Below are 25885 nucleotides of genomic sequence, written 5' to 3' on the forward strand. Positions count from 1 at the left end.
TACCATCTAGCTACCTCTGTTATATTAGCTTCCTCCCAACTTTGTGCTAATTTGATAAGCATTTTTAAACCATTTATTGCTTGGTCCACATTGTTGGCAAAAAATGTTAACTAGCACAAGGTCAATGAAAGAACCCTGAGGTGTTTCATTGGAGAAATCTTTCCAGGTTGATCACTAACCCCTAAATGACTACTCCCTGAGCCTGCAATTCTAATCTCTTTCAAATTTACCCGTATCTCTCCATGTTTTCCACAAAAATAATGATAGATTTTTGTCAAACACTTTGCTAAAATATGTAGCTATAACATTCTCATCTTATCGACCCAGAAACCCAATTTTTTTTAAAGAGAGATAAGACTAGTCTAAATTGGTTTTGTTGAAATCATGCTGATTTTTTTTTTTGTGAACATGATTTCTTTTCTACATGTTCACGATTCCTTTAATAATTTGTAATAAATTTTTTATCAGAAATAGAAATCAAACTCAATGACTGGTAATAGTTTACACATGGTATTGTCTATATTTTGTCTTTTCTACCCCAGTGGTCATTTCCCTTGGTGGAGAAAACCAAAACAAAAGGATTGAGCAGTCCTGCCTTTTCTTCCTCATCCCATTCACCCTAACCAGTGCTGCTGTCCATTTTAAATGTCCTTTTCCTCATTCTCACTAGAAAAATCATCTTGTTGCCATTAGCATTCTTTGCCAGGCTTCAGCTCATTCTCAGCTTCACTGCTTCTGACACTATTTTTACAGCACTGTGCCCCATCTTTGTGTACATCCTCTGTTGCCTGCCCTTGCTTCAATCTTGTATCTCAGTTTTAAAATTAGTTTTGTCGATGGGTTCCCTGTGTGTTCACATTGGTCTCTTTAGAGAACCAACCTTCGGCCTCATTGTTTTTTTCAACATAGTTCTTGAGAAATTCCCATGCTGCATCTTTTCTTTGATTTTTATCTCCTGTGAATTTCTTAATGTTTTTCTTGGTGTTCTTCTTCTTATAGGTAGTGGTATTTACCTTGGTATATATAACTTGGCATTCCCCACCCCCCACCCTACTCTGTTCCCCAGTCTTTTTCATTTTAAAGTCCTTTGGATTAGATTTACTTCTGACCAATACCTTTTTACCAGCTCTGCCGATTTCCTCTTTCCCTGGCTAAGGGCCCATCATTCCTATATTTAACAAACATTGATTATTAACCAGATGTTCCCCCCCTTCCCTAATATATTGATGGACTCCCCCTGCCGTACCCTGCTTTGTTCTAGCAATAGGAATGGAAATAGACTCTAGTAAGCACAGGTCCTTAAAGCATTTGTGTATTGGTCAATGTAAGGGTCTGTAAGCAGTTTCTACATGCTTTACCATCTCTTCCAACTACCCTGTTTCCTCTCTCCTCTGTTGTAATCTTTACCTTTCTGTCCTTAGATTAATATTCTTCCAGTCTATCTGTCTCCTTTTTTCTTTTATTTCTTGTAACTGATCCGCTCTTCTTTTTCTATGTGGGTAATTCCTATTTTCTTCTGCCTTTAAAAATATTTCTATTTTCATCTGCATTCTTCCAATTTTTTTTCTCTTTATCTTTCATTTTATAGATTTGAAGAGATTATAGCTGATTAGAAAAGAAAAACAAATAGACTTGGAGTATGGCATGCTTATGTTCAAGTTGGTTTTTTTTAATGTCATCCCCCCATTTCTTCTCTGCTTCCTTTCCTCTTGCCCTTGATCTTCCTGATCTTTTCACCAGTCCCAAGCCATCTGGGAAAAATAAGGCATAGTTTTAAGTAGAAAGGTTGGAGGAACAAATATAGTTTTGATCTCTGTGATCTTGCACTAAAGGATTTAATTTCTTTTTTTTTTTTTTTTTGCTTCCTTGTTCAGCAAGACTGAACCTCTGAGGTAGGAACAGACTGGTATCAAAATGTTATGTGGATTCTCTTATAGTCATTGATCGATGGTTCTGTAGATGTCCGTGATTTAATTAAGAGCGTTTGTCTTTGTTGAATACCATCCCCCTCCTTATCTTAGGATTTCATTAAATTGATTTTTAATGGCTATCTTCCTACTAATTTGGCAACAATATCCCCTTGGCTGGATCCTTCTATTTGGAGAGGGTAATCTGTGGTGTCCTCCAAAGATTGTCTTGGGTCTCTTTTTCTCTCTCTATATCCTTTCTTAGTAATAAGCACATCACCTTGGTACTATCATCCTCTCTATGCCAGTCACTCCTAGATGTATCCTAGCTGTATCATCCCTTGTCTGTCTCATGACCTTCAGGGTTGTATTGATAACTGTCCATTAGGCATGTCCAACTGGAAGCTCATAAACATCTCAAACACAGTATGTCCAAAACAGTACTTATTATCTGCCCTCTAAAATCCATCTTTCTTTCTGACTTCCCTTTTTCTATTGAAGGTACCACCATTTTCCCAGTTCATATTACAACCTCACAGTTACTTTCATTTCTTTATTCTTCCTTTTCAATTTCAATTCTTATTAATTCTACTACAAAACATCCTTATTATCCATCTCCTCTCCAGTCACAGCAAAACCATCTTAGACGTCATCAACACTTGTATGGATTATTTTGTAGCCTCCTAATTGGTCTGTGGAGTACCCCCACTTCCCAATTCATTTTTTTCATATAGCTTCCAAATGTATATACTTAAAACTAGATCTCCCCTTGTCACTTTCCTGCTCGGGAAGTTCCATTGACCACATTGCTGTTATGAATTCTATTTTATAGGAAGCAAACCTGTTTGGCACTTTCTAACCAGTCTTTATGTCTTCCCTCTGTTTTCTTACATCATTAGGGAAACAACTTGTCTCTTCCCCTGTGACAGTTTAGGACCCTTGGGTCTTGAGAACTTGTGATCTAAGATTCCCTCCCTTATTAACTAAGAAGCACTGTGCCATCTCAATGCTTTCCCAGTTGTTTATATATATTAATATTATTTTATCTATTCCATTGAACATATACATATTCTGAATAATCTTTAAGTTTATCATTCCTCAATAAGATTGTATTCTCCTTGTGTACAATGATTTATGCCACTTTTATATTTTCCATAGTGTTAGGAGCATAACAATTATCTAATAAACATTTTTTGTTGATGAATTATATCATATTTGGCTGCTTTACTTTCACATTAAAATGTAAGTTTATAACCTAAGCTGTATATGTCACCCCCACAGTTATAGATATGTAACCTTTTTACTTATGGACATGCAGTAATTACAAGGTCGTATTGAGATTATGTAAAACCCAAGGTAAATAGATGCTTCTTTCCCTTGGAGAAATAATTAGCCATGACCATTCCAACAGAGTAGATGAGAGCTTTATGGCAAAGCTTTATGTTAAAAGGGACAGTTTGCACTGTCAATTGCTTTGAACTTATATAGCTTCGGAAGTCTTAAGTCTCTCTCTGTATACATTCCATCCTTGCAAATGACCAAGCCCCACCACTGCTTTTTCCTTTAAACCTAACCCTTGGGAATCCTAAAGGAAAGGCATATTTCTAGGAGCAGGAACAGTCTACTAATTTATTCATCACTGATAGATATTAGCTCATTCATGGATGTTAAAAAATTCACAAAAGACTCAGAGACCTACATAATATTGATGGAATTTTATGAGTCTTACTTCCCCTGTGATGTTACTTAAGTGGGAAATAAATAAAATAAATCAATGTTCTTTTCCTTTTGGTCATTTTATTTCTACTTTCCTTGGCAAGAAGACACTATAAATAAAATTCATTTATGCCAGTCTTGAAAAGTTACATTGCTTACTTATGAATTCTTTCTTTTGCACACAGATGCTACAGATTAAAATTTCACAACTATTTTCTCATAGCCTCTTGAGAGTATTTTCTGACAGCTGTAGAAAACAGTTTGATTTTAAACATAGAAACTGGCTTAGTAAAGCAATTATTTATTGGGAGATTGAGATGACCTTTTTTAAAGTGGGGACCATGAAGGTTGGTTTTTTTTTTCAGCTTTCACAAAATTTCTTTAAAATATATCTGTCTGTAAGAGAGCAAATGTGTGCTGATGACTATCTTTTAGTTAAGTTGAGCTGAGAATTCTGCTCTGGTTCTACTTACACTTGCAAATGCTACCTTTGAAACATTTCATTCTTAGCTTGTAGGAAGCTAAGGGTGGCTTCTTCCTCAAAATTCCAAGTCCCTACATATTGAGAGGATTATTTAAATGCTTACAGTCTTGCTGCCACCAGTCCTAGCCTGCTGTCTGGGACAATTGAGTTCCCTCAGAGAACTCCTGGTCCCAGAATGGACAAAATCTTTCCTTTTTTTCATATAAACCAAGACAGTAAGAAACCCAGAAAATCAACAGGGAAAGTAAGTAAAAATTAGGCAGAGAAAATTCAAACTCTCACTTTGCAAAGACATAAGGAACTTCTGCAATTAACCCTATATCAGTCTGAATGGGGCAACATGATATACTCTTACCTCTGACCCATCTTTACTTTTTGTGGAAAATTTTGATTGCTCACCTACTTAAAAATTTTGAGAATGCATCAGTAATCATATTTCCTCATTCATAGGTTATGTACATATACTGCTGTATTAATCATTTAAAATATTGTTAGACAAAAACAGATGTTTAAAAAGGATGAGATGAAGAAAAATAATATTTGACCCTAGAGCCAATGGAGAGCCAGTGGAGTTTGAGTGTTGGGGAGTATGACATGATGAGATCATGCCCTTCAGGAATATTACTTTGGAAATCCATGGGAGACACTTGAGACCAATTAGATTCTTGTAATAGTTTAGGTGAGAGGTGATGAGGGCCTAACTATGGTGGTGGCAGTCTGAGTAGAGAGCAGGGGACAGATAGGAGAGTTGTTGTAGAGGTAGAAGTATAGGATTTGGTAACTGATGATTGGCTATGTGGAGCATGGGATGGTGAGGGCTGGAGGGATGGTGGTACCCTCAGCACTAATAGCAAAGTTTGGAAGGGAGGTTGGCTTTGGGAAAAAGATAATGTAATGAAATCTTCAGTGGAGATCTCAACCCATCCATGCCTATTCTTCTTATGTGAATTACATTTTTCTACTAATAAAAAGGGAGGCAGCACTCTTCCATACCAGAGCATACAACTTGCTCCCCGAGAAAACCTAATCTGGGAAGTGGAGGTCAGTAATCTGCTGGGAGAGAGATTTTCTTAGTGGCTACTGCAATAGGTGCCTGGAGAAGAGGTTAGTTTGTAGTTGTGCTGAGGGCCTGGTTCAGAAGTAGGAGGGGAGGGGAGATGGTGTTGCTAGCTTATATAGTAAAGGGAAGGGGTAGAATAGGGGAGTGTTGGGACCTAAGGGCAGGTACAGTTGTATTGGAGACAATCCCTTCTGTAGGAAGAATGGGATCTACCCCATTTTCCCAACCTCCCATGGTTGATCACATACCCCTTTGAGTTAGGCCGCGGCCCCACTTTGGAAACCATCAGTCTAAAGCACGTTCTTTTAGCTGTTTACGTATGTCTCATCTTCTTTGAAGTGAATTTTAGCTTTTTCCCCTTTAACTAGAATCTCAGACTTAACTGGGTCTTAGTTTAAGTCCTGAAGACCTCCCTTCTTCCATAGTTCTCCAAGCTGCATGTTTTCCTATCTAACTACTCAGAATAATCCACTTCTGCTTTCTGGCTTTAACACTTTTGTTTCCTAGTATACTTCCTTCTAAGTAATAGCTCCTTTAAAATGTGTGTATGTGTATATACATACACACACAAATACATGCATACATATATTAATTTATTTTTAGTGTTCATTTCAAAAAAAATAATCTTTTTGACTTCTGAATTCTTTCCCTCCCTTCAACACCTCCCTCACCCATTGTGAAGGCAAGTTACATTAATTATACATATGAAATAATGAAAAACATTTTTGTATTAACCATGTTAGCAAAAGAAAGGCAAGAAAGATAAAGAAAGTGAAAAAAATTGTTTCAAACTGCATTCAGACTCCCATCAGTTCTTTCGTTGGAGGTAGATAGCATTTTTCATTATAAGTCCTTTGGAATTGTTTTGGGTCATTGTATTGATCAGAATATCTAAGTCATTCACAGTTGTACAGTATTACTATTTCTGTGTATAATGTTCTAATTACGCTTACTTCACGTTGCATCAGCTCATATAAGTGAAAGTATCCTGCTCATCATTTCTTGTAGCACAATAGCACTCTATCATAATCATTTACCATGACTTGTTCAGCAGTTCCTCAATTGATGAGCATCCCCTCAATGTCCAGTTCTTTGCCACCACAAAAAAAGAGCTGCTATAAATGTTTTTGCATATATAGGTTCTTTCCCTTTGATCGCTTTGGTATGTAGACCCTAGTAGTGCTATTGCTGAGTCAAAGGGTATGCACAGTTTTACATCCCTTTGAACATAGTTCCAAATTGTTCTCAGAATGGTTAGATCACTTCACATCTCCACTAGTGTTGTATTAGCATCCCGATTTTTCCACATCACCTGCAACATTTGTCATTTTTTCTTTTTTACCATATTAGCCAATCTGTTAGGTGTGAGATGGGTATCTCGGAATTGTTTTAGTAAGAATTTCTCATCAATAGTGATTTAGAACATTTTTTCATATGACTGTAGATAGCTTTGATTTCTTCTTCTTAAAACTGCCTGTTCATATCCTTTGACTATCAGTTGAAGTTCTAGCTCTTGATATCCTCTTTTGACATCTCCCTTGGGGAGTTCAGGCAGTGATTGGGACACAGAGTTTATCAACAGAGCCACCTTCCCTGTTCTCATGTTAATGGCTTGTGCTCATTTGACTCTTGGACCTTGAGGGAAATGGTCTCAATATGGGTTGGATGACGTGGCTTCTGAGGTCCCTTCCATCTATGAGATTGTATCATTAGGTGCTTTTTTGCCTAGGATATTAACTTTTACACTATAAAAATTTGTAGTAATCATGTAGGCAGCAAATTCTTATTTCTTTATGGTTGTTTTTAATGCAACCTGTATAATGAAATAAAATACATATTTCAAAAAGAATGAGTCTTTTCACTGCCACCCAAGCCCCCATATAATCTACCCACACCAATTTCATCTGTACTAAACATATTTATAAAGTTAAATGTGCCTGGGAGTAAGAGCATCCTCTACCCCACAGCACATTTAAATAACCACACACCAGTTAATTTTGGTTATCTATTGTTTGGGATCACATATGACATGGCCTCTTCCATTAGGCCAGAAAATCGCAAGCTGGCTTTAGCACAAACTGAGAATGTAAGTATTGGTGGGGTACTGAGGTAGAGTCACCAATAGTTAGTATCGTGGAAGGTTTCCTGAAGGAGGTAGAGTTTTCGTACTAATTTGAAGGAAGTAAATAATATAATGAAGGGAAGTCATTTTGCATATTGGAAGACACAAGAAAGACATGTCAAGAATTCAGGGTGCAGATGCACAAAGTAAAGCAGATGAACATATCATGTTTGGTGGACCATAAGCCATTCAGATTGGTTATTGAAATAAAAGGCCTTTTTGATTGTTTAGGAAATAAGGAGAAAGGTTGAATGGGTACAATTTGGTAAAGGGTCCTAAAAGTCAAGTAAGTAGAAAAGTTGAGCAATTTCGGTCATTTAGGGAATTAACATGATAAAAATGGTATAAAGGAAATGATCACGAGAGCTCAGTTTTGAACTCTTTCTAATGTTTGCAGGATCTTCAAGTGGAGAGGGCCTGGCCTGTAGGCAACTGGAAATATTACATTTCAAAGAAGTCATGGTTGGGCAAATTATTTTGGGAGCTGTTTACCTTATATGTGATAGTTACCACCAGATGAATGGACAATCTCCTTCAAAGGAGTGGAGTACAAAGGGAGAAAAGAAGTTAGAACTGAGACTTAGAAAATAGCCATGATTAACCATTCGAAAGGAAGAAGAAAAGCTAATGATGAAAAGGGACAACAAAGGAAAGAGAATAGTCAGAGAAAGGAGAACCATAATTGTGTAATGTGTGGAAGCTTAGTTTAGAAAAATGAACCATTTAAAAAGAACTTTTAAAAAATACAACTTCTCAACTATCAAGATAAAAGGTAGAATTTTTTTTTTTGAATTATAATGTTTGGTGGCATATGTTTATAATGACTACTGGATGTAAAAATCAGTTTATTACTTGAGAGTGATGGATGGGAATGGAAGAGGAAAGAAAGAGTAAATGGCATTTTGAAATTGAATTAAATATACATGCATAAATCAGATGCATTGATGTTACTTTATTACAAGCACAATAAGCACTCTTACTTTTCTTGGCTCCTATTGGAGATTTAATTCCAGTTGTATTTGCTAAACTAAAGGGTTGCATTTTGGGGCAATCAGTACATTAAAAGTAATCGAAGTTTTATTATCAAAACAGTTCACAAGGAAACAATAGTACTATGTGTGTTACATGGTGCATGTAGTGTTAAATACAGCAATAATTAAGGTAAATTAAAAGTTATTATAGCAAGTTTTTGGGAGACTGCCTTTTCAGCAATTTGATCATCAAATGTTGGGCCATATTTAATTTTATATTTTGATTCAAATTATGTAGAGCAGGCAGAATAGCTTTGGGCAGTAGCTGTGAAGTTATTCTGAAGGCAGAATGAAAATGAAAATGACAGATTAAGGGAACAGTTACACTGGCATTGGAAAAATCTCTTGGCACTGAGATCAAATTGTTAGAGAAATTCTTATAAACAGTTCTTGCTTTTTTTGTTTTTGTTTTTGCAATTAAGATACAAAGAGCAATGAAATCAGAAACACTCCACATTAATAAAGATATTCATATTATGGCACTTGATTATATTTGAAAAGTAATCACACGTCAAATTTTTAAAAAATCTGACCAGATCATGAAACTAGGTGACAAGCCTCCCATTTGTTTAAAGAGGTTAAAAATGATCAGTAATCTTTTTATGATCCTATTATTGGTAGATTTCCATACCTCAAGTAAATTTTCCAAAATATGTTGAATATTTTGCCACCATTCCTTCTGCCTTGCCTCAATGTCTGTGTTTTCAAATGTAAGCTTCTTGTGAGTAGGGATCTTATTCTTTGTTTTTGTATTGCCAGAGATTAATGCTGGCACATAGTAGGTGCTTAATAAAAGCTTGTTGATTAATTAATTGAATTAGAACTTGTCTGACAAAGGCAAAGGCATGTTGATAGTTAGGTAGCAGAATTGAATTATGCGCTCCCGGACCACTTTAAGGACAAGTTAGATTTAAGTTAGGATAGAAATTTAGGGCACTCAACTCTCCCCTGTGGCTTCAAGAAACTGTGGCATACCCAGCAGCCACTGGCAAAACCTTCTTTCTTGGTATGGGCTAAACCACATTGAGGGTAACAACAGGCCTAAGACCCATTAATAAGTTAGGAAGATGTCTACCCCATGCATATGAAGACCTCTCAGGCAGAATGGGGGGATGAGAACAATTAGTTCCAGCAGCTAAGAAGGCAGTTGAAGTGAAGATGCCAAGGTCATCCATTGCTTCTTGGGCCATTGTCAGCAGTCTTGAGTTTTGTCCTGCTGTTGGACCTTGATGACTCTGGAAGAGAGAGTGAGGCTTATGACTTTGTGCATCTCTGCCTCACTTAAATCTAATTTATGCTCGAGTCAAGTCATTGGTCCTTTTTTGAAAATGAAGGAACAACAACATTCTTTTTAAAAAAAAATAAGGTCCACTAATATTTAATAAATCCCAGACTGGAATTTTTAATGATTACAGTCATGGAATCATGTCTCAGAGTCTCAATGGTATGAATAAGTTTATATGTATTTGCTTGTATTAAGCTCTCTGAGAGGCAGTGTGTGCTGTACTGGACAGAGACCTTGGAGTCATGAAGGCACATCTGTGTTCAACCTCTGGCAACATTCTGGCTGTGAGGCTGGCTCTGTGGGAAAATGACTAACTCTCTGAGACAGTAAATTAGAGAACAGTTGTTGATATGCCATGGTAGAGGTAGTTGCTTCAATGAAAACTCCCTACATCAATAAAATTACAAATCTGGACCAAAATAGTTAAGATTAATAAATAAAATATATTTCACTTACTACCCCTGCTTTCATGTTTAGGTATGGATGCCTGAGGCTATGAATATTATCATTGCCTCTGTTGCTGGATCTCATCTCTGTGCTTTGGATATTAAACGGTTCTGGCACAGTCTCTGCCCACCTGGAGCTTAAATTCTATCAAGGAAAACAACATGTATCTTTACACTAAAGACTAAGTATATTCAAAATAAGTATATAGTTATGGAATAGAGCATTATAATCTGGGGGATAAGGAAAGGGCATATAGAGGAGATGCCCCTTAAACTGAGCTTTGAGGGGAATGGGGAATTTTAAGAGGCAAAGGTGAGAAAGGAGGATATTTCAGGCATGGGGGTTCATCTTGTGCATAGAAATGGGAAATGGAATATTGTGTAGGAGGAACTGAATTGTTGCTGTTGTTTGTCTTTTGTTCTTGAAGAGGACCAGGACATCAGGGAGATGATGCCATGACATGCAAATGAATTGGATTTAAGTAAGGGAGGACCTGTGCAAAATCAACAGCCTAACCTTCTCCTCCAAGGCCATCTGGGTCCAGTGGCCAGATGTAGAACAGAAAGACCATTACTAGAATGTAAAGTGTGTGAAAGGAAGTTGTATGTAATCATCCAAGAAAGGTAGATTAGAGTGAGATTATGAAGGGCCTTAAATGGCAATCTAGAGTTTAAATGTTAGGTCAGAAGCAGAAGCCACACACACACACACACACACACACACACACACACACACACACACACTGTGATATCTGTGGTACATTGGCACAGTCTTCTCCCCTGTAATACCTGCTGAAACATCTTCTTCTTGATGTGGTCCAGCTTGTTAACAGGAAGGAAATGGAGATATTTTCACCTGAAGAAGAGAAAACTCAAAGGAACACGATTACTGCCTTCAAGTACTTAAAGGGGGAATTCCTGTGGAAGATTAGAGTTGTTGTATATGTTCGATCCTAAAGGGCAAAGTCTGGAGCAACAGATAGAAGCTGTAAAGAAAGAAATTTGTTTGGATTTTTGGAGTAATACTTAGATCAATCTAGAAAATAAGCCAAGTTTTAGTCTTTGGTGTGCTTCAGCAAGGATGAATCAAAATTGATTAATCAAAAGAAGTTTGAGGGCATTAGCAAGGTTTCTGTATTTCTCTATTCTCTTCATTCCATCTCCAAAGTACCATGTCAGGGAGGGGAGAGAGGAAACAGCATGTTGGTACTTCACAGGCAATAACTGATTTGGCTGATGCATCAAATTTGTTTAAAGGAAGTTGAGTGTATACTTTTTAAAATAGAATGAATTGCCTAGAAAAGTAGATTTTCCCTCATTGGAGGTCTTCAAGTAGAACCTGGATACCCACTTGTTGGGAATATGATAGTGGAATTCCTTTTGTGGATAAGTTAGACTGTAAGGCCAGTGAGGTCCCTTCCAATTGAATTGGAAGGGACCTCACTGGCCTTACAATTTAACAGTCTACAATCTAACTTATCTATGGGAGTATAAGGGACTTTTGAAATCATCAAATCTAACCTAATTTTGTAGATGAGTAAATTGAGACCTAGAAAGGTTAAGTGACTCGCTTTATAAGAGGTTGAAAAGTGATAGACATATTTAAAATATCCTTTCTTGTCAAATTTTAGGTTTGCATCTAAAGGACCCAAACTCCAGAGGGAGAATTCATGCCTGCCTTAGACTTAATTCACTGCTTAATTTATTTTTGGCAGATGTTATAAACCTTTTTTGTGTCATGGTTTCCTTTGGCAAGCTGGTAAAGCCCATGGATTTCTTCTTTGCACCATGTTTTAAAATTCATTAAGTAAAATGTGCAAGGTTACAAAGGAAACTACTTATATGAAAATGCAATGATAAAAATACAGTGTGTCCCTAAAGTTTGAACATATAGGAAATCTCATTAACATCTCATTAACCATTTCACTGAAGACTCTGTGTTGTTCAGCTACTTCTTCTTCTGGAGTATGCTAAAGGAGAAGGTGGATGAAAATCACAGATGCAACATACTTGATTGAACGCATGAAGAGTGAATGTGCTAAAATTGATGGCAGTGCATTGAGTTCACTTGAGCCTTGCAAAGCACATCAACCTCTGCATCACAAATGATGGAAATCATATTGAAGATGTTATTTGTTAGTATTCTAATTAAATAAAATGTTGTTGAAAATTTCATTCATTTCATTTCTTGAAAATATGCATTTTTGCCTATGTGTCCAGACTTTAGGAACACCCTGTATTATCTAAATGTTTACGGACCAGGTTAACCACCCCTGGCTTATAGGATAGGAGGTACTTTGGAGTAGAGTCAATAGCTCTGTAGGTGGCACTGTGGATAGAATGGTGGGTCTGGAGTAAGTAAGACTCTCAGACACTTAGTAGCTGTATGACCTTGGGCAAGTCACTTAACCCTTCTTGCCTCAGTTTCTTCTGGTGTAAAATGAGCTGTAGAAGAAAATAGCAAACCACTCCAGTATCTCTGCCAAGAAAACCCTAAAAGGGGTCATGAAGAGTCAGACGTGACAGAAATAATCAAAACGACAATGGCAATAGCTGTCCCATTCCCATTGGAGATCGGAAGAAGGCAAATGTACAATAAGTGAATAGTTTGAGAAACAATTAAACAGGAGTAGAAAGCTAAGCTCAACTAGCGTTGATCCAATAGAAAATAAACCAGATTTTAACCCTTGCTATGCTTCAACAAGGACAAATAAAATTGGTTAATCAAAAGAAGTTTGGGGGTATTAGCAGGGCTTCCCAATTTTCCATTCTCCTTATTCCCTCCCCAAAAGTACCATGTCAGGAAGGGGAGAGGGAACAGTATATTGGAACTTCCCAGGCAATAATTGATTTGGCTGATGCATCAAATTTGTTTAAAGGAAGTTGAGTGTATACTTTAATTGTTTAATTATGATGATTTGTTACTTTAATATTAGGCTTTGACTATTTTGTGGCAAAAAGTTAGTAAAGAACAAAACCCATAATCATCTTCATCAGTTTGTAATCTTCCCCTGTAGGTTCATCTTAATCTTAAATTTTTCATGGCTCACAATCCTCAGGCTGTAAATGAGTTTAATACATTTAATAAATTTGATCAGTCTAGTGATAGACTATAGAAACAGAACCCTATGTTGAATATTAAGTATTTCTTCGTTTTTTCCTTTATTTCTTTTTTCTTATCTAATGTAGTATCCCATTTTCATGCTTTTTCCTTTTCATTGGAGAGAAAATTGTATTGAGTGGTCGGGTCCTCTTTCTTTCCTTGCAGAACAATCAATCATGACTACGGAATCTGGATCTGACTCGGAATCGAAACAGGACCAAGAGCCAGAGCACCAAGAAGCCTCTGGACAGCAGGGCCAAGCTGGGGCTCAACAGCAGCCACCAGAGCAGCCACTCAGGGAGGAACATCAGCAGGCACTGGAGCAGTTCTCTGCAGCAGCAGCACATAGCACCCCAGTGAAAAAAGAGGTTAGTCCCAATTCCGTAAATAGCAGTTTTTCAAAAGTTTCTCATCTTTGTTAGCCAGCTCCCTGTCCTGCAACTTCTAGCCACTCCACAAATATGGAGAAGTTAGAGTTGGATTGGTCATCTCTCCCCCTACAAAAAAAAATCAATTATGAATATTTATTGTGCTTATTTTAAGTATTTCATTGAAGACTTGATATCTTAAAATTAGAAAGAAACTATGAGGGACCCAAATCCATTCAATTCACATCTCCAGCAGGCAAAAATATATTCTATTTTAAAAGCCTTCAAAAATTAGATTTTACAAACTTTCTTCCTTATTCATACCATCATTCACAAAGAACCTTCACCAAAAATCTGGACTGCTGACTCCTGTATGTGTCTCTTTTGATAGGAAGGAAAATTCCCCTATTTGTATAAGTTATCAGGTTGTAGCAAATACTACAAAAATGGACTCAAGACTTTCTCTTTTCCTCTCCCAGTTATACCATTTAAGAGTTTGTCTTTTGGATGTCTTGTTTTGTTGTTGTTGCTGCATTTGAGAGCTTCTTTGGTAGTCATTGTTTGAGGATCATAAATTATAAAAGATGAATGAATGAACATGTATTTATTAAGCACTTACTGTGTGCATTCCAAGCTTTGGACCAAGCATGGGGTACTGAAGAACAAAAGCAAAGACAGTGGTTGATCTCAAGGAACTTACATTCTTAGAGGAAGAGATAACATAAATACAGGAATGGTGGTCAGGGCAGAGTATTGTGGTTAAGAGAATTATAGGGATGTTGAGTAGAACCATGAGGGAGTAGAATGATATATCCTTTCCAAGAGCAAAGGCAGTATTGATGTGATTATATTTCTAGAAATGGAAAACTTGGTGGGGGGAAGAATTGGACAGTATGAGTGCACCATGGCAAGGATGTAAGTGAAAAGATGGCTGCAAGATAAAGTCAGTCAATAAACATTTAAGCACCTACTATGTGCCAGGCACTGGGTAGAAAGCTTCTGCACTCAGGGAGATGACCTAATGGAGGAGACAACCAGCAAATAAATATGTGCAAATAAACTATATAAGAGATGGATAGGAAATAGGGATGGTTCTAGAATTGAGAGAGATTGGGGAATGTTTCCTGAAGAATGTGGGATTTTAATTGAGCCTTAAAGGAAGCTAGGGAAGACATTATACAGAGATGATGGAGAAGCTTTCAGGCATGGGGGACAGTTAGAGGAAATGCCTGGAATAAAAGATGAAATGTCTTGTTTGTGAGACAGCCAGGAGGCCAGTGACACTGGTTTGAAGAGTATGTGATAGGGAATAAGGTGGAAGAAGACTGGAAAGGTAGGAAGAAGCTAAGTTATTAAGGGCTTTGACACCAAATAGAGGATTTGTATTTGATCCTGGAGGCTATAGGGAGTCACCTGAGTTTATTGAGTAGGGGGTAACATGGTTCCACCTGTGCTTTAGGAAAATAATTTTAATGGCTGAATAGAGGATGGATTAGAGTGGGGAGAGACTTGAAGCAGGCCAATCCACCAGCAGGCTATTGCAATAGTCTAGGAGTGAGGTGATGAGGGCCTGCACCACGATGGTGGCAGTGTCAGAGGAGAGAAGGGGACATATTTGAAAGATGTTGCAATAGAATCTATAGGCCTGGGCAACAAATTGGATATGGGGGGTGAGAGATAGTGAGGAGTCAGGGATGACACATAGGTTTTGAACCTGAGAGACTGGAAGGATGGTGTTGCCCTCTACAGTTTTTTTTATATCATTTTTATTTAATATTTTAGTTTTCAACACTGATTTCCACAAGATTTTGAGTTAAAAATTTTCCCCCCATTTCTACCCTCCCCCCCATTCCAAGATGGCATATATTCTGATTGCCTCATTCCCCAGTCAGCCCTCCCTTCTGTCACCCCACTCCCCCACCCCCCTCTCCTTTCCCCTTACTTTCTTGTAGGGTAGGATCGATTTCTATGACCCATTCCCTATATATCTTGTTTCCCAGCTGCATGCAAAAACAACTTTTTTTTGAGCATCTGCTTTTAAAAATTTGAGTTCCAAATTCTCTCCCCTCTTCCCTTCCCACCCACCCTCCCTAGGAAGGCAAGAATTCATCATAGGTCACACATGTATCATTATGTAAAACATTTCCACAATACTCATGTTGTGAAAGGCTAAGTATATTTCCTTCCATCCTATCCCATCTCCCTTCATTCAATTTTCTCCCTTGACCCTGTACCTTTTCAAAAGTGTTTGCTTTTGATTACCTCCTCCCCCTATCTTCCCTCCCTTTTGTCATCCCCTCTTTTCTATCCCCTTCCTCTTACTTTCCTGTGGAGTAAGATACCTGATTGAGTGTGTATGCTATTCCCTCCTCAGGTCAAATTCGATGAGAGCAAGATTCACTCATTCCCCCTTACCTGCTCACTTTTCCCTTCCAACAGAACTTCTTTTTCTTGCCACTTTTATGTGAGATAATTTACCCCATTCTATCTTTCCATTTCTCTCTCTCTCAATATATTCCTCTCTCACCCCTTAATTTTCTGTTATTTTTTACATATCATCCCTTCATATTCAACTCACCCTGTGCCCTCTGTCTATATGTATATGTGTGTGTATATATATTTATATCTATATATGTATATTCCCTTCAACTACTCTAATACTGAGAAAGGTCTCATGAATTACACACATCATCTTTCCATGTAGGAATGTAAACAAAACAGTTCAACTTTAGTAAGTCCCTTATAATTTCTCTTTCTTGTTTACCTTTTCATGCTTCTCTTGATTCTTGTATTTGAAAGTCAAATTTTCTATTCAGTTCTGGTCTTTTCATAGAGAAAGCTTGAAAGTCCTCTATTTTATTGAAAGTCTATACTTTGCCTTGGAGCATTATACTCAGTTTTACTGGGTAGGTGATTCTTGGTTTTAATCCTAGCTCCTTTGACCTCTGGAATATCATATTCCAAACCCTTCAATCCCTTAATGTAGAAACTGCTAGATCTTGTGTTATCCTGATTGAGTATCCACAATACTCAAATTGTTTCTTTCTGGCTGCTTGCAGTATTTTCTCCTTGACCTGAGAACTCTGGAATTTGGTGACAATATTCCTAGGAATTTTCTTTTTGGGATCTTTTTCAAGAGGCGATCGATGGATTCTTTCAATTTCTGTTTTACCCTCTGGTTCTAGAATATCAGGGCAGTTTTCCTTGATAATTTCTTGAAAGATGATGTCTAGGCTCTTTTTTTGATCATGGCTTTCAGGTAGTTCAATAATTTTTAAATTATCTCTCCTGGATCTATTCTCCAGGTCAGTGGTTTTTCCAATAAGATATGTCACATTGTCTTCCATTTTTTCATTCCTTTGGTTCTGTTTTATAATATCTTGATTTCTCATCAAGTCACTAGCTTCCACTTGCTCCAATTTAATTTTTAAGGTATTATTTTCTTCAGTGGTCTTTTGAACCTCCTTTTCTATTTGGCTAATTTTGCCTTTCAAGGCATTCTTCTCCTCATTGGCATTTTGGAGCTCTTTTGACATTTGGGTTAGTCTATTCTTTAAGGTGTTATTTTCTTCGGTATTTTTTGGGGTCTCCTTAAATCAAGTCATTGACTTGTTTTTCATGGTTTTCTTACTTCACTCTCATTTCTCTTCCCAATTTTTCCTCTACTTCTCTTACTTGCTTTTCCAAAACCTTTTTGAGCTCTTCCATGGCCTGAGACCAATTCATATTTTTCTTGGAGGCTTTTGATGTAGGCTCTCTGACTTTGTTGACTTCTTCTGGCTGTATGTTTTGATTTTCTTTGTCACCAAAAAAGGAATCTAGAATTTGAATTTGAGTCTGAGTTCATTTTCTTTTGTAGCTCCCTCTTCTCCATGATCACTTAAGTTATATTACTTTATATGTAATTTGCATGTATATATGAACATACATACATACCTTTACACACAGACAGTACTTATTTTACGTAAGTGCACCTTTCTGTAGACCTCTATATAAAGCATTTTTTATATAATGTGAATTATCTCCTACCTACCCACTTCACGTAGGTTATATAACAAAGGCATACATAAAATAATACCTTTAACACAAGTCATAAAATGTCCTAAAATGCAGACACATTAAAAACTATACCACAATAATAAACAGAATTATGAAATAAAATGTAAAGTTAATCATAAATTATGCAAAGTAGTGTACAGTAAAGTTAATACAAGTGTGTACTATGTCGTCCCTTCCCCCCCCACACCGCACCCACCCTTGATCACTGGTGCTTGTCTATGCAACTTTTGTGTGTGTATGTGTTTGTCTTTAGTTTTTTTTTTAATTTGTTTTTTCATTTTTAGTTTACAGCACTCAGTTCCATGAGTTTTTGAGTTCCACATTTTCTCTCCCTCCCTCACCGCCCCTCTCCCCCACAAGACTGCATGTAATCTGACATAGGTTCTACATATATCTTCACATTTAAACTTATTTACATAATAGTCCAGTTGTAAAGAAGAATTATAACCAATGGAATGAAACATGAGACAAAAGAAGCCAAACCAAAAAAGAAGGGAAAAAAGAGAGCAAATAGTTTGCCTCAATCTGCATTCAGATTGCATAATTCTTTCTCTAGATATGGATAGCTTTTTCTATCGTGAGTCTTTTGGAGCTGCCTTTCAACCTTTCATTGATGAGAAGAGCCAAGTCTGTCAAAGTTAGTCCTCACAGAATCCATGTATCTGTGGTTGTGTATAATGTTCTCCTGGCTCTGCTGCACTCGTTCAGTGTTATGTCATGTAGGTTTTTCCAGGTTGTTATGAAGTTCGTATCATCTCCATTTCTTATAGCACAATAGTATTCCATTACCTTCATATACCACAGCTTGTTCAGCCATTCCCCAGTTGATGGGCATCCCCTTGATTTCCAATTCTTAGCTACCCCAAAAAGAGCTGCTATAAATATTTTTGTTCATGTGGGTCCTTTTCCCACTTGTGTGATTTCTTTGGGATACAACCCTAGAAGTGGTATTGCTGGGTCAAAGGGTATGAACATTTTTATAGCCCTTTGGGCATAGTTCCAAATTGCTCTCCAGAATGGCTGGATCAGTTCACAACTCCACCAGCAATGTAACAATGTTCCAATTTTCCAACATCCTCTCCAGCATTTATCATTTTCCTGTTGTGTCATGTTAGCCAATCTGACAGGAGAGATGTGGTACCTAAGAGCTTTTTTGTTTTGTATTTCTCTAATTGATAGTGATTTAGAGCATTTTTTCATATGCCTATAGATATCTTTAATTTCTTCCTCTGAAAATTGCCTGTTCATATCCTTTGACTATTTCTCAATTGGGGAATGACTTGTATTTCTATAAATTTGACTCAGTTCCTTGTATATTTTAGATATGAGGCCTTTTATCAGAGACACTGGTTGTAAAGATTCTTTCCCAATTTTCTGCTTCTCTCCTAATCTTTTTAAATGATGCATCTTAAAATTTTTTGTTTATTTGTGGATTTTTTCCTGAAATTTTTATGATGCACTAAAACAAGCCATTACACCTACATATTCCTGCCAATGCATTCTGGACTTCCTAACGGTGTGCAACTTGCTCACCTGCCAACATTTGCTCATTAAGACCTGTCAGCAGACTTGACCGCTGATCAGTTGTAACTTGCATTTTGTGTGTTTACTTGGAAAATAATGTAATCACTACAACTTCAACTCTATTGTACAATAGATGAAATATGTATGAACGGTTTTTCAAAAATTTCTTATCCTCTCTTCTTTCCTTATCCTTCCACTGACCTCTTATTTTTATTCAGTCCTCTGTTTGCACCTGAGGCTACTACTGCCCCCTCATTGTTCCAGCACCCCCTAGGGGGCAGTGTCACCCACTTTGGGAATCTCTGAGCTAATATTCTATGATCCTACAGTACTTGTTTCATCTCCTTTCAAGTATTAAACATTGCAGTGACAGCGTAATCCACTTGGAAATTTTTGTTTGGGAAGTTGTAATACAATTTTAACCAGTTATTCCACAAGTATCAATTAAGCACTTATTATGTGCCATACAGTAGCACTTGGGGAATACAAAAGCCTGCTCTCAAGGAACTGACTTTCTATAAGGGAGAAAAACCCCTTATACATATAAATATAGACCATATGCAAAATAAATACATAGCGATTTCATTGGAACATTAATAGCTAAGGGTGGGAGGTGTGGAATCAGGAAGCGCTTTATGTAAGGGGTGACAAACAATTTAGGCTCCCTTTTAAGGGAGCTAGACAATGTAAGAAATGAAAGTGACAAAAGAGTACATTCCAGGCATGAGGGGCAGCCTGTGCAAAGGCAGAGATGGCAAATGAAATGTTGAGTAGGTGGAACCACAAGTAGGTCAGTTTGGCTACAATGTTTAAAGTTCATGAAGAGGAGTAATACATAATAAGCTTAGAAAGGTCAGCTTGGTTATGTTGTGAAGAGCTTTAAAAGATAAGTTAGTGTTTTATCCAACCGTTGGTAGCCACTAGAGTTTCTTGAGCAAGAGAATGTCGTAGTCAAGTCTATTCTTTAGCAAATGAATTAGAGAGAGGAAGAGTAGAGGCAGAGAGACTAATTAGGAGCTATTGTAATAATGTTGGTTGATATAGTAGGAGACAAGGTCTGTCCTAGGGGTGGGGGCCCCACGGGTGGAAAGAAAGGGATGGATGTGAGAGGTATCGCAGAGATAGGATTGACAAGACATGACTACTGGTTTGACATGGTGGGTGAAGGAGAAGGAAGAGGTGAGGGTAAATAACTACAAGATTATGAGCTTGAATGACTGGAAGGAAGATAGTGACAGTAACAGAAATAGGGAAATGAGAACAACAGGTGGGTTGGCTGGAGAAGGTAGGAGGAGATAACGAGACTTGTTTTAGACTTGTTGAGTTTGAGGTATCCATGGCATGTCCAGCCTGAAATGTCCATTAGGCAGCTGGGAATGTGGGACTGGGACACAGGACAGAGATTAGTGCTGGATATATGGATCTGGGAGTAATCCATGTAGATATAATAATTCTGTTCATGGGAGTTGATTAATTACCACGAGAGAACATAGAGCAACAAAAGAAAAAGGTCTTGGACAGAGCCTTACAGGTAGGAGACGGGGCATGGATTTTGGTCTAGCAACAGAGACAGAAGCAGCAGCCGTACAGATGGGAAGAGAACCAAGAGAAATCAGTATCATAAAAACCCGGAAAAGAGAATATTCATGAGCAGAAGATAGAGAGGATGATGAGTTATATCTCTGTTTTGAATGTGTGTTTAAATATTGCTGTACTTGCCAAGTGAGTTCTTTAAACAGTTTTGATTTAAAGCCTCCATGTTGGAGTCCTATGGATGGTTCAGACAATCACATGATGGTGATGATGTTGTAAGCTTGGAAAAGAACTTTGGCAAAGAACTTAACACAATTGACACAGTTACTAAGCTTGCATAAGAGTTAGTATATGCATTACTTCAAAGTAGAGAGATTGTATCAGTGAGACACTCAGGAAGTCATAGCACAAGAGTATAAGATTAAACTGAGCTAAAAATAAATATGAGAAACCAACTGTGAAAATTCATATTCTGTCTAATATTAACAGCAAAACATCTGGGAGGAACTGGGCAACCATCTTCTTGCAATGTTTGGAATTGGTAAAATGTTTTTGAAGATTCCCCATCATGACTTAAATACATCAAGGATTGACACTATTTGACATAGACACTCACTGTAGACTTTAGAAAGTGACAGCATCCAGAGTTCCATTTAATACCTAGGGGTGGGTTAAATTTTCATGTTATTCTATTATCTAAATGGAGCAAGGCCAGCCCTTTGATGCCAACATGCCTCTTCACCGTATCTGCCATCTTATTGGTTCTTCATTCCCAATGATTTGGCCTTAGATTTAAGAAGCAAATTACTACTGTCTTTTTCTGAAGCTTCATTGTTTTTCTGTTCAGCCCTACTTCTGCCCTGGGCAGCTTGAAACCCAGTTTGATTCAATTCACCAAGTATTTATTGAGTGTGTACTATGTACTGGACATAGGACTAGGCAATGGGAATACAAAAAGAAAAATGAAAAATTCCTTCACTCTTAGAGCTTACTTGTATTGGGATAGCATCTACAGCATCTACACAGATAACATCAATACAAAATATATCTACAAAAAATTCTGCACCAGGATTTGAGAGAGGGATCAGTGATAGCTGGGAGGATTAGGAAAATCCTGCTGTACCAAGTGGCACCTGATCTGATTTAATACTAATTTTATTTTATTACTTTTTTCCCCTATACCTGTGATTTCATGCGTGGTGGGAATTGCTGGTGAGGAACTTCTCTACCGTGGGAGATCAGTGTTATTAGTTAAGGTTAAGGCCTTTCCTAAGCTTCCAGTAAGTTGCTGGTAGAAGCAAGACTTAAACCCAGTTCTTTTTAATTGAGGCTCATTCCTCATCTACTACACCAGACTATCTAAATAATAACAACAGCTAACATTTATATAGCATTGTAATATTTGCACAGCATTTTATAAATATTACCCAATTTTATCCTTATGATAACTCTGTGTGGTCGGTCCTACAAACATTGTTATTCCTGTTTTACAGATGGGGAAACTGAGTCTCATTGACTTGTCCATATCAGTGGTGACACTCCAACAGAGGTCTTTCCTGATTTGATGTTGCTTTTTTGGCTGGCACCTCCTTGTCATTGCTTTGACCCCTTGACACATCAACCCTTTTCATATACATTGCCGATACTGCCATTTATTTCCAACAGACATGTCATATCCTATTGCCATTTGGCTCCTCCCCCCTGTAGAAGTTCACCATTGTGGCTCCCAATCATTTACCACCTGTAGACTCAGTTTTTCAATAGCATTTTCAGAAGGCGATCTAGTCCAACAATGGATAAGCAAGCATTGTGGTTCCTTATCCCCAAACATACAACATGTTCCTTAGCCTTTCACATGCCTTGGTGCTCACGAGAATTGCAGCTAGGTCTCAGTTCCTGCTTGTACAGAAAGCCTATACTTTAAAAATAAACAAACAAAAACCTCCAGATCCTAGATCACCCCCTCCAATGTAACCTTCCTATTGAATCTTTTTAACTATATATATATATAATATATTTATGTATGTCTTTCATTTCATCTCCCTTAACCAGACTGTAAATTCTGTGAAGGCAAGACAGTGTCTTGTCTAAGAACTAATTTCATTGAATTAAATGGATTATAATGTTCCAGTTCATTAATTTATATGATCATTTCCCTATTTTTGGACACGTAAGTTTAAGTATTTTTGTCAGTGTCTTTGTGATTACATATAATGCTATTATAAAAGTCTTTGAGTGGAAAATTGATATTTGTTTTGACAACAACTTTCAAAATATATTCCTGAAAATGTAATTAATGAGTCAAGGAGCATGATAATTTTGTAACTTATTGTATTCTACTCTCTAAAAAAGGTTGCACAACCCTCTGCACACAGTAAGTTCATATGCTTCTGGACATATCAAGCACTTAATAGATATTTTTTCTAATTGAAATAGAGTAACTTTTTTGGCATTCAGTTGAATTGTTAGTCATGAAGTGTGTAGATTTATGCATAAGCTGGGAGAAATGAGAAAACTCAATAAAACCTACCTTCAACTTCTTGTAATCATAACCTTGAAATGAGAAATAAAACCAAACATTTATAGGAAACCAGCCATGTGCCTTAGGAAAGATAACAGTAAATGTACTTTTTTCATTTCCAAGTCATAGGAGCTACCCTTTTATATATTCTTCACTTACACTGGCTGCTCTTGGCTCACTTGGCCAGCTGTGACAAGGATTAGGTACCATTCCTATAAAAACAGGAAGCAACCCAATGCTAATGGGGTTGCGGAGGAACAGGTACTCTCATTCATTACTGGTTGAGTTGCAAACTTGTCCAACCTTTTTGGAGAGCTGTATATAGTAAGTTAAAAAATAATCATACTCTTTGACTCATTAATTACACTGTTTGGAATAGATCCTGAAAATGTTGAAAACAATGAAAAAAATGAACCTTCTGTTCAAAGATTCTTATAACACCATTATATATAGTCACAAAGGAACAAACAAAAAATGTAAAAACTTAAATGTTCAATAACAGAGGAATCATCAAATAAATCATGTTATATTAATGAAATGGAATATTATAATCCATCCAAGAACAATAAATTTAAGAAATACAAAGAAATCTAAAAAGACCTTATGAAATAATGGAAAATGGGAGGAAAGCACAACATTGGAGTATATACTTTCTATAACCTTGTAAGAGAAAAAAAGAATGAGAATAAAGGACAAAAAAATCTTGAAGAATTGATGAGAATGAATGAAAAAGGCTTTAGTATATGTTGAAATTACTTTCAATGTAAATAGTTACTAAGCAAATTGAAGTGGTTATATTGAAGTACAATGTTAGGTTTATGGTGGAAAATGCTTGCCCCACTACAAAAAAAAAATGAAGTATCTTTCATTGTGATTCTATTCCCATTAGTTTCCACCTAGTGTGAAATGACTACTTGTGCTTCAGATAACCCTAAAAGCCTGGGGTCTTCCATATAGGGTGGCTCCTGGCCTTGGAACTTAAGGGTACCCTAAAAAGAATATTCACATAGGAGTACATTTATTTAGGCAGTAGAAATATAAAACTTTAGATTTGCTGGTATGAATGTTTAAGGGGAAAATTTAAACTAGCTCATTATTTGTGGCTGACTTGCCATGACTACTCATCCTTATAGGTATCATTGTAGACAAAATTCCAAGATTCCTAGACTTCTTCTTAAACTGCCTCAAGGCCAAAACAAAGCTAACATTTTTATGACCTTTTGGGGTTTCTGTTTTAATGTTCAGGAACCAGGATATTTATAGTAAGCCATTTGGACCGAGCTGCCAGACACAGGTTCTTTAGGTGAGGACAACCCTCTAGCTAAGCATTCTTCTGAAGTAAATGATGTGCCATTTTCTTTTCTCCTCACCAGCTCTGAAAATTGGTCCCTTATTTTTCTTAAAGACTCCTCAGGGCTTCTACCTGCACAAAATAACAGATGAAATGATGGTGTTAACAGTCTATTCAATAGGAATATTACAAGGCAGGAGATACTTTCCAACAGGAGAGAGAGAGAAGGGCTAGGTGTTGACACAGAAACATAAATCTTTTTTGTTGTTATATTAGAGCCTAAGAGAAACTTAGGCATAGCATAAATGGCCACTCCAGTGACTTGGATTTGGAGACACTTTAATTTAACTGAATGTTGAAAGACCATTGAAAAAGAGTTTCTTGAATACTGAAGAAAATCATGCAGAATTTGATATGCCCCTCTCTTTATTCTATGTTTTGGCATGTATACTGGAAGAATTGACATGAATTATTGGCCTTTGTTACGGTGGGTGGGGGAGGATACACAAGGAATACAGAAAGGGCTTTTTTGAGGGAGATGCATTGAGTCTCTCAGGGATTTAAAGGATTTTTAGGGGATTTAAAGGAGAATCTTGTTGGAGTAGGGCTTCCCGTGCCCTGTTGAATCTAGCCTGGACTGGTCTGTTTCCATTTGAAAGCAGATTAAAGCTTTGGAACAGATCTGATCCATTCTCATGCTGGCTCATTATAGTGAAGGGAAGCAGACTTGGGGGATTAATTTGTGATAAATTTCAGTGATGCATAGTATATTGAATTAATTTTGAGTCATCAGATATTTTTATGCTGGTAAAATTACAGAAAAGATTGGGTTTTATAGCATTGCTATTTTCCTATGTTTCTTTTACATATTTGTTTATATGGGAACAGACTTGGTCAGTTGGTCATGGAGCTACAAAGAGAAAAAAAAAATAGTCCCTGCTTTCAAGGAGCTTGTGTGTAACCTCCCCACTCCCCACACTCTTATATGTATGTTTATATGCATGCATACACATTTTGTTGCTATTGTTTAGTTGCTTTAGTCATGTCTGACTCTTTGTGGCCCGATTTGAGGTTTTCTTGGCAAAGATATTGAAGTAGTTTGCCATTTCCTTCTCCAGCAGATGAAGAAACTGAGGCAGACAGGATTAAGTGACTTGCTCAGGGTCGCACTGCTAGTAAGTGTCTGAGGCCAGATTTGAACTCATGAAGATGAGTCTTCTTGACTCCAGGCCCAGCACTCTATTCACTGCACCATGTAGCTGCCCTGCATACAAATATGTACATACATGTCTATATGCCCATGCCTATATATACACACAGTGAAATATATGTGCATATTATGCATATTTAGAACATATTTAATAGGTATATATTATGAGATTACAATGAATTTAAATTAGGACTCAGTAGATATAAATGAACAGGATTTATTTTA

General features: G+C 37.1%; 1 protein-coding gene across 12 annotated transcripts in view; it reads left to right on the plus strand.

Moving 5' to 3' along the window:
* EPB41L3 (erythrocyte membrane protein band 4.1 like 3) overlaps positions 1-25885 on the plus strand; it is a 196382-nt gene that overhangs the window by 58780 nt on the left and 111717 nt on the right. For all 12 annotated transcript variants that reach the window (XM_036742222.1, XM_036742219.1, XM_036742213.1 and 9 more), the window contains exon 2: positions 13320-13522. In XM_036742222.1, the coding sequence (XP_036598117.1) occupies positions 13331-13522 (192 nt within the window). In that variant the 5' untranslated portion in view covers positions 13320-13330. The remainder of the gene's footprint in view (positions 1-13319; positions 13523-25885) is intronic.

This window comes from Trichosurus vulpecula, chromosome 1 (assembly GCF_011100635.1).
Source record: "Trichosurus vulpecula isolate mTriVul1 chromosome 1, mTriVul1.pri, whole genome shotgun sequence".
NCBI lineage: Eukaryota > Metazoa > Chordata > Mammalia > Diprotodontia > Phalangeridae > Trichosurus > Trichosurus vulpecula.